A 16,611-nucleotide genomic window follows, 5' to 3' on the forward strand; every position below is an offset into this window, starting at 1 on the left:
ATGAAAATACCATTAAATATTGTGATATTATTATAGGGCCATATCGCCCACCTCTACTATCTACACCTGATACACCAATTGCAATGAAGGCAGTCTGAGACTCTTGTTCTGGGAGAAGGGAGAAGGCCTATTGCAAATTGAGAGACCCCGATTGCAAATTCCTCTACATGAAGGCCAATTTTGGCTTAATTTCTTATAGGAATTAGAGGAATGGAACCACAGCATTCATGTTTTCTACCTTCATCTGTCCTGATAGATCGATAGTTTTTAGAATTTAGAACGGCTTCTCTAGTCATTGTATTTTTATGTGTTTGAAACTAAACTTCCTGGTTGTGTGTTAAAATAAATGCATTAACACATTTTTTTCTACAACTCATTGACAGAAATGGTCCACAGGTCAAAAACGCTGAATTCTCCAGTTATCAGCTGTTGCTCTTATAGTTTGTTGGTCAGTGAATTTTTACATTACCTCAGTTTTTACAATAATACCTAAAGAAGCAAAGCATACATTAGCTTGGTTTTTCCATATGTTTAGTCTCAATAATAAAAGTGCAACAATAAAATAAAATAGTTTTACATAAATACAGACTCATTCAAAACACTGAATTATTGTGAATATGCTCATATTAATGCTCTCTGTATCCTGCATGCTGCGTTTACTCCTACAGTCATTAAATGAGTAGCGTTGCCTCTGTTCTAAACCGAAAAAAGGCTAAATATAACAGTGATTTAAAATAAAAAAGACATATTTCTCACAATTTTTCTGTGTTTTATAGCTTTTTACAGAAGTTCAGAAGCATCTTTATGATGTACAATCAACACAACAGACTGTAATCCATTACTCCTGCCTGCTGATAACAGCGCCATTAAGAGGAGTTCTGATCAAACTGCAAGAGAGGAAATGTGTGTTACAGGAAATGTACAATCTGCAACTTCTATAAAATAGATTATTTTGTATTGTACATATTTTAATTCTATTTTATTACACAAAAGGCGCAGTCCAGTGACATACATATACATATATATGCACACACTCATATTCAGCCCTACCACAGGGTTCAGTCTGAGGAGCTGCCTGTGATCTGCAGGAGGAAGATGAAGATCTGGACGATGTCTACGTAAAGAGACAGAGCTGCGTAAATGTACTCCTCTGGGCTGAGGGTGTGAGAGCGGTTTCCTATCAGCACCTGAGTGTGATACGCCAGAAACTGCAGAACAGGAGAAAAAGCACAGAAACACAGTCAGACCAAAATAAAACACATAAACAACAACTATAAGATCCTTTAGCTCCTATAAGGTCCACAAGCACAGGTGACCAGGCAGGCCTGAGGTCAGCCAGGGCCAACCTGTCCCGCGGGATCAGGAAAGCTAAGAGGCTGTACTCAAAGAAGATTTCCCAACACTTCAGTGACAGCAGAGACACACAGAACCTGTGGCAGGGTATCCAGTCTATCACAGGCTATAAACCACATCCACAGACCTGCGACAGCGACACATCTCTGCTGAACGACCTGAATGGGTTCTTCGCAAGGTTCGAGCCACTCAACAACACACCCGCCCAGAAATCCATCCTTCCTCCTGGTGACCAGGTGCTGACGCTGTCCCCAGACAGTGTGAGGAGAGCATTCAGCAGGATCAATGCTCGGAAAGCTCCTGGGCCTGACAACATTCCTGGCCGTGTGCTGAGAGACTGTGCCTGGGAACTCGCAGAGGTTTATACTGACATTTATAACACCTCTCTGAGTCAGGCGGTGGTTCAAAGCCACCACCATCATCCCTGTCCCAAAGAAGGCATCGCCATCCTGTTTCAATGACTATCGTCCAGTTGCACTCACCCCCATCCTCATGAAGTGCTTCGAACGACTAGTCATGCATCACATCAAGTCTTTGCTCCCCCCTCCCTGGACCCCTACCAGTTTGCTTATCGGTCAAATCGCTCGACCGATGATGCCATCTCCACTGTTCTCCACTCAGCCCTCACACACCTGGACAAGAAGAACACCTACGTCAGAATGCTGTTTGTTGACTTCAGCTCAGCATGCAACACAATCGTCCCCCAACAGCTCATACACAAACTGGACAGTCTGGGGCTGAGCACTTCACTGTGCAACTGGCTGTTAGACTTCCTGACTGGAAGACCACAGGCAGTGCGGGTTGGCAGCAGCACATCCAGCATCACCACACTGAACACAGGGGCTCCCCAAGGATGTGTGCTGAGCCCCCTTCTGTTCACTCTGCTGACCCACGATTGCACACCAGCACACACCTCCAACCTCTTCGTCAAGTTTGCGGATGACACGGTGGTGGGTCTCATCAGCAACAACGATGAGTCACACTACAGGAGCGAGGTGAGCCGCCTGGCCTCCTGGTGCAAACACAACAATCTCTCTCTGAACACAGAGAAGACCAAGGAGATTGTTGTGGACTTCAGGAGAACTCACACACTGCACAGCCCTCTGTTCATCAACGGAACTGCTGTGGAGAGGGTGAGCAGCACCAAGTTCCTGGGTGTGCACGTCACAGAGGACCTCTCCTGGAGCACCAACTCAGCGTCACTGGCCAGGAAGGCAAATCAGCGTCTCTACTTTCTCCGCAAGCTGAGAAGAGCTGGAGCCCCCACCCCCATCATGACCACCTTCTACAGAGGGGCCATCGAGAGCATACTGACCAGCTGTTTCACCGTGTGGTACGGGGCCTGCACAGCATCCTGCCGCAGGACCCTCCAGCGCATCGTGAGAGCAGCTGAGAAGATTGTTGGCACCTCTCTCCCCTCCCTTCAGGACTTGTACAGCTCCCGCCTCACACGGAAAGCCCTCCGTTTGGCAGGAGATCCCACCCACCCACTCACCCACTACACAGCTTCTTCAGCCTGCTGCCATCAGGGAGGAGACTGCGGAGTCTCGGGGCGAGGACCAGCAGACTGCGAGACAGCCCCATCCATCAGGCTGTGAGGATGCTGAACTCTCTTCCTGCTCTACCCCCCATCCCAATCCTGCCCCCAGCACACACTCACTCAGCATCCTGACCCCCCCACTAATAAAGTACTGAGACTCTGCACTACAATGCACAAAGTACTGGTCCCTTCCAAACGGACTTGCACTACACAACACCTGCACTACTGATATACTGCACTGTCAATACGCACTTTAATTCCACTTAATTAAACTGTGAACTTTAAGGACTTACGCACCCATTCACTTTACCAGCCTTAAGCTATATACCATATACCGTATTTGCACTACTGTTATTTACTATTTTTACTGTCATTCCATCTCAATCACCATCAATATTGCACTATTGTCTTACGTATGTTTATTGTGTCTTGCTGTATTGAACATATAGTGTCTCCCACTCTTTTATATTATAATTATATATCTATTTTTACTTATTTACTTATATTTATATATCTGTTCCTCCCCCACACCACTGCACCTTGTTTTTGTCTCATGTATGTCTATTTGTGTCCCTGCTGTATTGTACTCATAGTGTCTCCCATTCTCCTTTATTATATCTATTATCTGTACTTGCTGTAAAATTGGGAAGGAGAGTAACGTAATTTCAATTCTCTGTATGTCCTGTACATATGCAGTATTGACAATAAAACTACTTGACTTGACTTGACTGACTTGACTTGACTTTAGGCGGCACTGTGAGCTCAATGAAGGCAGTCTGAGATCCTTGGTCTGGGAGAAGGGGGCGGGCCTATCGAATGAGTAGCAAAGTCTGGCTCCGCCTCTTTTAGATGTTGCTAATGTATAGTGTTTGGAGTCCAATCCAATATCATTTAACCCATATTATACTACAGTCAGTTTTGACTCTGCGATGTGATTGGCTGAAAGGTATTCTATGAGTGCCGTTATCGGCCGGTAATGCACTGTAACCGAAGCTCTCCATGTATTACTGTATTACTCCGCCACATACAGGTAACCTAGCAACGATGCAGCGCTTACAAGCCAAACAGCGCAGCTACAAACAGAGCAGCATTGGAACTATTTTAACTGGCGGAGTTTTTATAACCAAACAGATCCTATTTTCTCCTCCTCTTTAACTCTTTAAAATCATTCAATAAACAGAGATAATGGAACTGTGGTATAATAATCACAATAATACACTAAAAATCTGTGCTATATGGTGTAATATTGGCATGTGATGAGGCTACATGTCCGCAGCACAGCAGTGCCAATATTACACCTAATAGCACAAACCTTGAGAGTATTATTGCTTAAAATACAGGCTTCTGAAAATAATTAAAGAAATAATGTAGAATGTATCTAGGGCTGAAATTAATGAGTTATTTTGGTAGTCGACTAATCAGACGATTATTTATTTCTGATTAGTCAACGATTATTACTCCCATGTGCTCCATATCTGATTGCATTGGGAGGGGCTCCTGGGATTTAAATGCTGTTGAAATGTACAGAACAAGTTCCTTTGAATGTGGAAAGTGCTGCTATTTATTAAGGAAATGTGTAATCTGCATTTTTGGAGACGCAGGGCGAGTTGAGTAATATCGACTGATCATTGCAGCTCTGACCCGCACCAAGACGATTCCTGTAAACTCACCAGAGTGTAGGCTATAGCTCCAATAGCAGCGTAGAGCATGTGAAGCCAAGAAACCTGCAGGATAAGAAAGATAAGCTCACAATGTTAATATCATGACATTTTGGATCATTGACGTTTTGCCTGGTAATTCCTGTATTTTGTATTACTGCAATATACAGTACCAATCTTAAATTCAGTGTTTTCCATCATTGAAAATGTTCTTTATGGTAAATAAATGCTATAATTGTCCAATCTGAGAAGAAAACATATGGAACTCTTTAGTGTTAAACGAACCACAATATGTTTAATATATTTTATATTTTAGATAATCTGCTGGATTTTCTCAGTCAGCTTTATGAGGTAGAGTCACCTGGAATTCAGGAATTCAGGCTTTCAGTTAACAGCTGTGCTGAACTCATCAAGAGTTAATTACTTGAATTTCTTATCTCTTAATAAAAGTAGTGAAGAGGTAAAGTTAAAGAAACAAGAACAACTCAACTAAGTAAAGAAAAAAAATGACTTTTGATTAATGAAGATCGGTTTATCCGAAAAGAAGAATTTCACTAACTTTGAAAGTATCGTCAAGTGCAGTCACCAAATCGCAAAGACCATCAAAAACATTATAATGATGAAACTGGCACTCATCAGGACACAGAATGGTCTATCTCTACCAACAGTGTCCTCCGAGTCAAAGTGTGCTAATGGAGAGTTTGCACTTACATACTGAAAGGAGAGAACGATGGTTGTAATGATTCCTGTAACCAAAACAACCACTCCCAGAACACACAGCAGACCAGTGCAGGAGGTGAAGTCCACCTGGCCAAAAACACATAGAAACATTTACAAGTTAGAGATTCGAATCGATAACTAGTTCGAATCCCAGTAATGCAGCTTGCCATTAGCTGCCGGAGCCCTGAGAGAGAACAATTGTCCTTGCTCTCTCTCTCGGTGGGTACAGTACAGTAGATGGCCCTCTTCTCTCCCCTCTTTCATCACTCCTAGGGTGATGTGGATCAGCACAAGGCTGCATCTGTGAGCTGATGTATCAGAACCATCAGAGTCACTGCGCTTTCTTCCGAGCATTAGCACTTTGATGCTACTAGCGCTAGGATGCTAAATTGGAAAAAAAGGGAAAAATACACCAGCCTTATTGTTACAGTAGGTTTTAAAGAATAAAAAGACCATAAACAGAAAGTCTAAATCATCCTTCTGATGTTTCTCTTTATTCAATTCCTCTGAAATTCCTCAGTCAACAGAACTGACGCCGTATTTGTTGTTGATCAGGGTTTGTGATGAGAAGGCATGAGACATTTGCCAGCTAGGCATGAATGTTTTAAGAGGGACAGACGGTCATTGTAAGCTGAGACAATGGGGACATTCGAGAACGCCAACAATGGCGCGTTTCAGAGCCGCTGGTCGATCAGAGCCTGCAGTGCTGCAGTTTTTACCTTAGTCTGAAAAGAGAAGATTGTGACAGCGATGCACACCACTGCTGTTATCCCCAGTGCCAGGAACACTGCTTTAGTGTCAAAATAACTGAAACGACAATATTGACAATATTAGTGGCACAAAAACACTGTTTATTCTGTTATTTCACCATTTAAATAATAGATATAATGTTTCCCTGCATTAAAAATAGCATCCCTTAAAATCCTGTAATTAATGAAACATTTATTGTCCTTTACATTCTTAATTTATTTATAAATTCTTTAATTTAATGCAATTATTTCTGCCACAGTATAGTTTGCATCAAAGTCCCAGTTACTATTTAAATATAAATAAATAAATCACTGATTTATTTATTGCCCGACATCAATTCTACTGTTGAAACAGATGCAACATAATTTCAGTGAATAATGACTGAATATGATTGGAAATGATCCCCAATTTCCACTCATTAGTTTACCCAGCAGTAAATGAATAATAAATCAAACACTTCCTCGTTACAAAATGCATCAGTATTAATGGAGGACAATACATGCCTAATTAAATAATACATCAATTATTCATTAAACAATGTAATTATTGATGTGTAAATTAAATATTTATATACAGTGGAAATGTCCGTTTTTTGCCCACCGATCCAATCAGCTGATACAGATTTGAGTGTATATTTGTGTTTATGTTTAAGATTACAGGCCCATGATTTAGGTAAACTGTGCTGTAAATTAGTTTAATCTTCTCAAAGATTTTTTTTACCTCACTCTACCTTAATCTACCTCACTCTACCCCACACTACTTCACTCTACCTCACTTTACCTTAATCTACATCACTCTACCCCACACTACTTCACTCTACCCCACACTACTTCACTCTACCTCACTTTACCTTAATCTACCTCACTCTATCCCACACTACCTCACTCTACCCCACACTACTTCACTCTACCTCACTTTACCTTAATCTACCTCACTCTACCCCACACTACCTCACTCTACCCCACACTACTTCACTCTACCTCACTTTACCTTAATCTACCTCACTCTACCCCACACTACTTCACTCTACCCCACACTACTTCACTCTACCTCACTTTACCTTAATCTACCTCACTCTACCCCACACTACCTCACTCTACTCCACACTACTTCACTCTACCCCACACTACTTCACTCTACCTCACTTTACCTTAATCTACCTCACTCTACCCCACACTACTTCACTCTACCCCACACTACTTCACTCTACCTCACTTTACCTTAATCTACCTCACTCTACCCCACACTACTTCACTCTATCTCACTCTACCCCACACTACCTCACTCTACCCCACACTACTTTACTCTACCCCACACTACTTCACTCTACCTCACTTTACCTTAATCTACCTCACTCTACCCCACACTACCTCACTCTACCCCACACTACTTCACTCTACCTCACTTTACCTTAATCTACCTCACTCTACCCCACACTACTTCACTCTACCCCACACTACTTCACTCTACCTCACTTTACCTTAATCTACCTCACTCTACCCCACACTACCTCACTCTACCCCACACTACTTCACTCTACCCCACACTACTTCACTCTACCTCACTTTACCTTAATCTATCTCACTCTACCCCGCACTACTTCACTCTACCCCACACTACTTCACTCTACCTCACTTTACCTTAATCTACCTCACTCTACCCCACACTACTTCACTCTATCTCACTCTACCCCGCACTACTTCACTCTGCCCCACACTACTTCACTCTACCTCACTTTACCTTAATCTACTTCACTCTACCCCACACTACTTTACTCTACCTCACTTTACCTTAACCATTTCACTCTACCCCACACTACCTCACTTTACCTTAACCGTCGATTTGCCTCACTCTACCTGATTTTAGTTTACTACCCCCCGCTATACCTAAATCTCTCAATACACCTCACTCTACCTTGATTTGCCTCGTGCTACCTCACTCTACTTTGCTCTAAACCACTCTACCTCACCCTTTTCTAGCTTGCTAGAAACCTTACTCTACCCTCTCTACCTCACTCCAATTCACTCTGCCTCACTTTGATCGCACTGATCTTCCTCACTCAACTCCACTCTACTGAACTCTAACCCAATTTACCTCACTCTGCCCTGAGCTTTCTCACTACCCCACTCTACCTCACTCTATCTTGATCTTCATCACTCTACCTTGCCTTGCCTCGCTCAACCTCAATCTCCCTTTCTCTTCCTCGCTCTACCCCACTCTACCTCACTCTGCCTTGATCTTCCTCACTCAACTCCACTGTACTGAACTCTAACTCAATTTACCTCACTCTTCCTCACCCTGCCTTGATCTTCCTCACTCTAGCTCATTCTACCTTACTCTACCCCACTCTTCCTCATTCTTACTTGCTCTACCTCATTCTATCTTTCTCTACCTTACTGTACCCCACTACACCTCACTCTATCTTGATCTTTCTCACTACCCCACTCTACCTCACTCTATCTTGATCTTCATCACTCTACCTTGCCTTGCCTCGCTCAACCTCAATCTCCCTTTCTCTTCCTCGCTCTACCCCACTCTACCTCACTCTGCCTTGATCTTCCTAACTGTACTCTACTTTACCTCACTATGCCCTGATCTTCCTCACTCAACTTCAATTTACCTCACTCTTCCTCACCCTGCCTTGATCTTCCTCACTCTAGCTCATTCTACCTTACTCTACCCCACTCTTCCTCATTCTTACTTGCTCTACCTCATTCTATCTTTCTCTACCTTACTGTACCCCACTACACCTCACTCTATCTTGATCTTTCTCACTACCCCACTCTACCTCACTCTATCTTGATCTTCATCACTCTACCTCGCCTTGCCTCGCTCAACCTCAATATCCCTTTCTTTTCCTCGCTCTACCCCACTTTACCCAACTTCCTCAACCTGCTCTACTCTTCTTCTCTATAGTCCAGCTACGTAACGTGAGCACAGTCTTCAGTGTGAAGAGCTCCCTCTGTTGCTGCACCACCGGTAATGCAGTTTGAGTTTACTGAAATTCAGGGTGTTATGGCAGTATCTTTATACAGTATCTACAGTAATTCAGGGGTGTTTTCATGAGACTAACCTCGCTAGTGTTCCTGTCATGTAGGACATGGCAAGAGTCTGTAGAGAATAAATAATACAGCTTAAGTTTCAACACCTTTAATCTGATTCATCAAAGAAAGACTAAAAGAAATAACCTTAAACACTTCTTAACACTGAATAATATAATGAATAAAATATAAAAAACTGTTTTTCCATAATCCATCTGTCTTCAACAAGTCTTCTAATGATATTAAAAATATTATTAGTTTTAAAAAGACGGTACTATTCATTAAAATGAATACACAAACAGACACACACAAACATTATGTATGTAAATTATACATGTATCAAAAATGTATGAAATACAAAATGTGTGGAAAATGCATATAAAATGTATGAATATTTTAATTCTAATACTTACAAATACAAAAAGGAGGAGTAAATTCCATGGAACTCGTCTCCTGTACAAAAAAAATTATATATACTATATCAGTACTGGTTAAAATAACTAGAATGAACTGGCTATCCCATAATATATTATAAAAGTAAAAAGAGTGGTGTAACTCACCGTGGCTTCTCACAGCACACCAACACAAGATACGTCACAAAGTACACAGCACTGTGAAAAAAAAAAAAACAGAAAAATCCAAAAATAGACAAAATTAATGTTTTAATCAAAAACAAAAATGTTAAAATTTCGCCCCTCATAGTTCACCAATTATGATTTAAATAAGTATTTCACTTTTGAATAAGAATAACATTTGTCCTCAATTTTGGTCCAAATTTATATATTTTTTTATATATTTAAATGATTATTTACTGTTGTGACAGAAACAGATTTATACCTGGGCTATAAATCCACCAATAGGCTGTGAAATCCAACTTTTTCCAATAAATACAGTAAATGGTCATCAAGTATAAAAAAGTAAGCCAATTCTCTGTAATCTGCTTTTTTTGGGTTTTCTGCTGAAGTATAGAGAGTTTTTGAAAAGTTCTTGTATTGATTTTTGTTCTTAGCTTTTCATTACTTGAAAATTCTTTTAATTACAATGTCTTGTAATTTTTCTTTAACAATTTTATTAGTTTTAATTCTGTTAAAATGTCTTTTTTTAGCTGTACCAGCACTTTAATTCTATTATTTTTATATTCTTATTTTACATATATTGTTTAAATCATGTTTTATTCTTATTTTATTTATATTTCCATTTTTATTGTTATTCTCTTCAAGTTTATCAGACTTTTTTGTACTTTCTAGATTTTAAAGCACACTGAATGACCATTATCTAGAAATAGAATAATCTGAATGAAATAATAATGTGTATGAAAGGTGCTATATTATGGAAACCCAATCCCACCATCTAAAATTAACCCAATTTTTTTATTTTTTTATTTTAAGTATAATGCTATCTCATTATTTTGAGATAGCAAGTCATTATTTTAAGATACTTTGTCATTATTTTGAGATACCAAGTCAATATTTTGAGATACTACGTTATTATTTTAAGATACTAAGTTATTGTTTTGAGATACTAAGTTAATATTTTGAGATACTACATCTCAAAATATTTAGATAGTATCTAAAGATAATGACTTACTATCTTAAAATAATGACTTACTTTCTCACAATAATGAGATAGCAGTTTTCTTAATAATAATTAAAAAATGTGCTGAATTATTTTTTTAGGTGGCGGGAATGGGCTTTCATACTATATAAATAATAAATGAGAAAAACTCACAATGATGCCCAATAAATAGCTGGATACTTGATTACAAACAGCCGGACAGGATCACTGCAAGAGAAGACAAAACATAAAAATACCCACAAATAGAGAATAGCTAGAATAGAATAGAATATCTAATATTTTATATTAATATTCATCTAAAAAGAGATTTATTTATACTCACACAAATGTGAAGACAGCTACTATTGAAGCAGTGACTGTTAACTGCGCTGCTAAAATCAGATAAACCTGCAACATAAAAAAACAAGCAATGCTTTACAATCCTCTACACATCTAAATAAAATATCACTAAATCTAAGTACTATATCTCCTGTATAATTAATGTAGTAATAAGATATTTAATCAATATCGATCATAACTGGCACATTATGCTTTTCTGAGTAAGACATTGATATGATCAGTACTTAAAAAGGTCCATTTAACTTGAGGTGGACGTTACGACTAAATCACATAATATCACAATATTTCAGGGTATTTTTACGATAACAATATTTTTTGCGATATGACAAAACACAGATAATAATAATAATAAAATTAAATAATTTTAATAATATACTACTGCAACAAAATATGTATGTTTAAGTTTTCAGTTTCTTACATTTAATAAAAACAAAAAAAGTATGTAAACATTTGTTTATGTTTGTTTATTGTGTTGTTAATCCAAACTATAAAGAAAAATATGGAATTTTAATAGAATGGCTTTCAGTTAACAGCTGTGCTGAACTCATCAAGAGTTAATTACTTGAATTTCTTGTCTCTTAATAAAGTGTTTGAGAGCATCAGTTAAAGTAAAGTAGTGGAGAGGTAGAGTTACAGGTATACAGTGAATAGTGAATATTTGAGTAAGGTTCTAATCCAGATTATGAACAAGAAATACTCAACTAGGTAAAGAAAAAAAATACTTTAAGAAAAAATTAAGGTCAGTCAATCTAAAAAGAAGAATTTCAATAACTTTTCTCAAAAAGTTTCCTCAAGTGCAGCCACAGCAAAGACAATCAAAAACATTATGATGATGGAACTGGCACTCATCAGGACTGCCTCAGGAAAAGAAGAGTTACCAGCCTCAGAAACCACAAGTTAATAACAGCTCCCCAGATAAGAGCATCTAAATGCTTCTTCACAGAGTATTTTGGTTTGTTTAACACTGTTTTTAAGTTACTACATGATTCCTTATGTGTTCCTGCATAATCTGGATCAATATACTATTCATTTACTAGGCACTGCAATATATATAAAGCATTATACAAAAACATTCTTAAAATACTATTTATAGTAAATAATGATAGACCACAATCAAGAGAGAATACTACTGTTATCAAGTTATATGATATAATATTTGACAACTATTTTTAACTGCATGTTTTAATGCAAACACTATAATAATCAGCATGTTTAACTAGATTCACTTTAAATACTAAATACAAACAAATGTACTCTGTTTGTATTAATATTTTAGCTTTGTTATAACATATTCAATCTAATTAAATACATATACACATAGATTTCAATTTATATATCATGATTTTCTCACCTTTCTGATGAACGCATGCCGGACGCTCCTGCTTTCCCATAATCCATCTGCTGCGTAGTCTTCTCTGACTTCTGGAAAACCAAACATTGTTTTAGCGACTGCTCTTGCTGCTCTGTAAGACTCTCTAGAAATGGCTTTGAAAACAGAAAGGCTTTGTCTGCCTGTTAAAGAGGATTTATTGCGAGAAATACGCCCTCGTCACTGCTGTGCATTTACACAGAAATGTTTCACCCATTGCTGACACAGATGTGCACATGCACACACATGCAGATTGTCTAGAAAAGGACTTAAAGAAAGGAAGTTGGAGATAATAAGGTGGAATGTTGACCATCCAACATATTCTGATCTTACTATAACTCTCGCTTGTTGGTGAATACAATCAAATCCGCACAGCAATGTTCCAAAAAATCCTTAATCTTTAGACAGTTGATAAAGTTATTTCATACTACAACAATGGCATTACTTTCAAAAGAATAAAGAATGAGTAGTTGTCCCCAAAGTATTGTGGATATAGTGTTAGGGCTGCAACGATTAGTCGATATAATGGACAATATTGATTATTTAAATTTGTCGAAATAATACCACATTACACAAAGTGCTGGGGACAGAAAAGTTTTAAAAGAAACTTGGTCTGGGTCTACAAAAGAGCCCAAATAATACAACAGATTACATAATTATTCACTAAATATCAGTACTCTCCACATTTAAACAACATGTGGACATTTAAATTAATCGTTGACTAATCGACTAATCGAAAAAAATGATCATCGGATTAGTCGACTACCAAAATAATCATTAGTTGCAGCCCTATATACTGTATTATAGAGTACTTAAGTCAACAGATTACAAATAATGCCTTTAAGCAATGTCCAATACATGGCCTAGGACTTGAATACACAGGATACAATGGTGAGTTTTGATTGCAACTTTAAAATTTCTGTGTTTATGTGTCCATACTCAGGTTTGCAGAGCATTCAACATTAAAAAATTGCATTAACTTCTCATCAAGATCTTGTACTGATGATGGGAGATTTGGAGCACATCCAGCACAAACATTCTCAATGTGGTTAAAGTCCCCAAACTCTGTGGTGACCAATCTATACGTGAAAAAGATGCCTCACAATCACAATCTGAGCCTCAGTAATCCTGGCATTGGCTTATTCTTTGGGCACATAACGTTGATGAACCTAGACCTGACCAACAACAGCAACCCTAGATCATTGCTCCGCCCACACAGGCTTGTATGGTAGGCAATAGGTATGATGGGTGCATCACTTCAGCCACCTTTTTTCCTCTTACCCTGATGCTCCATCCCTCTGAAACAGGGTAAATCTGGACTCATCAGATCTTCACATGAACTTCTTCCATTGCTCCAGATCCTAATCTTTATTTTCTGTAGCAACTGAAGACATTTTTGCTGATTATCCTCACTGATAACTGTTTTCTTAAGACTACACATCTGTTTAGTTCCTTTAAAACCCCTTGATTTTACTCTTACTTTCACTATTAAACAATATCCCTGAGTATCAGACTGGCATATGGGTATGCTTTTATAGAATCATAATCAAACTAAACTGCAGTAAGGTCATAGTACAGCATTAACACCCTGATTAACCTACCTGGGTCTGAGGAAGGCATCCCAGAGGGAACGTAGGCTGGTATGAAGGATGGCATCCCAGAGGCTGGGTATCCTTGTCCGTACCACGGCCCGGCCGAAGGGTGAACCCCAGGCTGCTCCTGGCCGCCGTAGACCACTGGCTGCGGAGGATAGCCGTACGCAGGATATGGATACCCAGCACCCTGTTGTGGAGAGCCATACTGATGATGTGCCGCCTCTTCATAACTCGGAGGAAGATTGGACTTCGACATCGCAACGTCCCTGTAAACACATTCCAAAACATTCAGCCAACTATATGGATGGATGCAGGGAAACTTCAGCAAACTCTGGCACTTTTAGTGATTAAATACATTAATCAAACCTGGTACGCAACAGCCAAACCAAACAAGACCAGACCAGAACAGACCAGTCCTAAAAGGCTAAACCAAACCAATTCAGACCAAACAGTTCAAATCAGACTAGACAAACCAAACACACCAAACCAGATTTACAAACCAAACATACAATTCAAAACAGATCAGAACAAACCAGACGTGACAAAAGAGACTAAACCAGTCCAGAAGAAACCAAATACTATCAAACAGTTCAGACTAGACTGAAAACACCAGACCAACCCAGACTAGACAAACCAAACCATATGAAACCAAACCAGATCAGACCAAACCAGGCTAAACCAGTCCAGAAAAAAACAAACATCCAGACCAGAAGAAACCAAACAAAAACTAACAAACCAAAACCAGATATACCTAACCATACACACCAAACCAGATCAAACAGTTCAAACCAGAATTAAAAGATCAAACCAAACTAGACTAGACAAACCAAACACACCGAAATAGGTCACCAAACCAGATCAGAACAAACTAAACAACACAGACAAAGTAAAACAGACCAGACCAGAACAACACCAAACTCACCAAACCAAACATCAGGTTAGACCAAACCGAGGGAAAACAAGTTTACAAAATCGTTCACTTATTTCAGACCAGACAATACACGTTCTTACTTTTGACAGTAGAGTTGGTACAATTAACCCTTGACCATATCCCTAACCTTAAAATAACCATAAGCCATAAATCTAATCTTAAAATAAACATAAACAATAAACCTAACCTTAAAATGACCAAAAACAATAACCATAACCTTAAAATATCATAAACCATAACTAAACCCAGATATAACCCCTTAAAATAACCATAAACCATAACTAAACCCAGATATAAACCCAGTTAACCCAGTTAACAGATCTAACTAACAGTTGGAAATGACGGTTGGAGACTAACGGTCCAGTTTGATTTTAAATTTTAAATGTAAACATTTCAGTTTAAATCGACTACTACTTCTGCCACGAGCTCTCGCGCGCGCTCTCACCGGGCTGCAGGACCTCCGCCCGGACCCGCGGTCTCTGCGTCTCTGTGGCCGCTGTGAGCTGCTCTCCCCGCGGGGCTGCGCGGAGTCTGAACCGCGGCTACTGGAACCGGAGCCGGACCGGGAGGAGGAGCGCCAGACCTAATTAATTAATTAATTAATTACATCACACAGTATCACTATCATAAGAATAGTGAATAAAACTAAACAAAATTCCTTCTTATTTTCCCAATATACTATTATAAACACATAAATACATAGTTTACAGTATTATTATGTAATTAATGTACTGTATACGTATATAATAAACAGTGTTATAATTTTGTAATATAATATTTTAAACTAATATAATATATTATGTCACACTACAATTATATGCAAACTACTACACTTTATGTGATAAATGATTAACCCGTGTAACACATTATTTTTAGATAAAATAAATAGGCAAATTATATAAAAAAAACTTACTTGTTCAGCTTTAGCTTTTATATAGTGTTTCACAAATATATATATATATATATATATATATATATATATTGTGATCATTTGTGATCAGTTAGTTTAATTTAGCATATGTTTCCCATTTATTTAATTGTGTCCCTGTATATTTCTATATTTTATTACTGACCACAATTAAAGTATTGATTTTTTAAAATATTTTGTACTTAATATAATACTTTATTTTAAACATATTTGTAGTCATCTCTTTTTATTTTATTTATTTTATTTTATTTTATTTTAAGTTGTCTGAAGACTGTATGTGCTATATAAATTAAGCTGAATAATTTAATAATTGAAATAATTTTACATTTAATGATTTTACTCCCATGTTAGTGTTGTTGTAGTAACCCTTGCTGGCCAGCAGATACCAGTAAAGTACTTAAAATAAAAACAGAGACTGTAAATGGGAAAGTGCTAGAAAAGGTACTGGGTGTAAATGAGTCCAAACTCCAGCTCTTCTTATGATTCTTCAGAACTGCAGATCCAGATAGTGTTCAGGGTACTCTAAAATGTTCTTGAATACTCAAAAAATACCCAGGAAAATTGGATATCTGTAAAAAAAAATGCCCTATTGTTTGAATGTGTGTGACTGTATGTCCAGATATGGATTGACACTTTGTCCTCAGTGCCAGATGCATTCCTCCAGGTGGACGGTCATTTCCGGTTAAGAGTACGCTGTGCCTGATTGGCTAGAATGTAATCATAGGCCTAGAGTGGTCTGTTATACAAGTTTTTAAAACCCAAACTGATGCAGGAAGTAGCTTCTCAGACTTATCCTGTGGTTGTGGAAAGAT

At 38.3% G+C, this 16,611-nt stretch overlaps 1 protein-coding gene across 4 annotated transcripts; it reads right to left on the minus strand.

Annotated features, from left to right (window-relative positions):
- Positions 1 to 778: 778 nt before the first annotated feature.
- On the minus strand, positions 779 to 15,426 carry LOC111197343 (protein lifeguard 3). 4 transcript variants are annotated; one of them, XM_022686687.2, is made up of 14 exons: positions 15,317 to 15,426; positions 13,947 to 14,206; positions 13,627 to 13,729; positions 12,328 to 12,398; positions 10,960 to 11,024; positions 10,791 to 10,844; positions 9,623 to 9,673; positions 9,476 to 9,515; positions 9,095 to 9,132; positions 5,991 to 6,078; positions 5,263 to 5,358; positions 4,564 to 4,617; positions 1,051 to 1,208; positions 779 to 887 (listed from the first exon to the last, which is right to left on the minus strand). In XM_022686687.2, the coding sequence occupies exons 2-13, from the start codon at positions 14,166 to 14,168 to the stop codon at positions 1,059 to 1,061; spliced, it is 1,032 nt and encodes a 343-aa protein (XP_022542408.2). In that variant the 5' UTR covers positions 14,169 to 14,206; positions 15,317 to 15,426; the 3' UTR covers positions 779 to 887; positions 1,051 to 1,058. The 4 variants fall into 4 exon arrangements, with proteins under 4 accessions (XP_022542408.2, XP_022542411.2, XP_022542409.2 ...); XM_022686690.2 differs by lacking the exon at positions 13,627 to 13,729 and having other exon boundaries at positions 12,328 to 12,395; XM_022686688.2 differs by lacking the exon at positions 13,627 to 13,729.
- Positions 15,427 to 16,611: the final 1,185 nt, after the last annotated feature.

This window comes from Astyanax mexicanus, chromosome 11 (assembly GCF_023375975.1).
Source record: "Astyanax mexicanus isolate ESR-SI-001 chromosome 11, AstMex3_surface, whole genome shotgun sequence".
In the NCBI taxonomy this organism is placed as follows: domain Eukaryota; kingdom Metazoa; phylum Chordata; class Actinopteri; order Characiformes; family Acestrorhamphidae; genus Astyanax; species Astyanax mexicanus.

Coding starts and splice junctions, on each gene's coding strand:
- LOC111197343 (XM_022686687.2), bottom strand. CDS start 14,168: ATGAAGAGGCGGCACATCATCAGTATGGCTCTCCACAACAGGGTGCTG. Junction 9,674..10,790: donor GCTATTTATTGGGCATCATT/GTGAGTTTTTCT, acceptor TTTTTTTCACAG/TGCTGTGTACTTTGTGACGT. Junction 9,516..9,622: donor GTGTGCTGTGAGAAGCCACG/GTGAGTTACACC, acceptor TTTTTTGTACAG/GAGACGAGTTCCATGGAATT.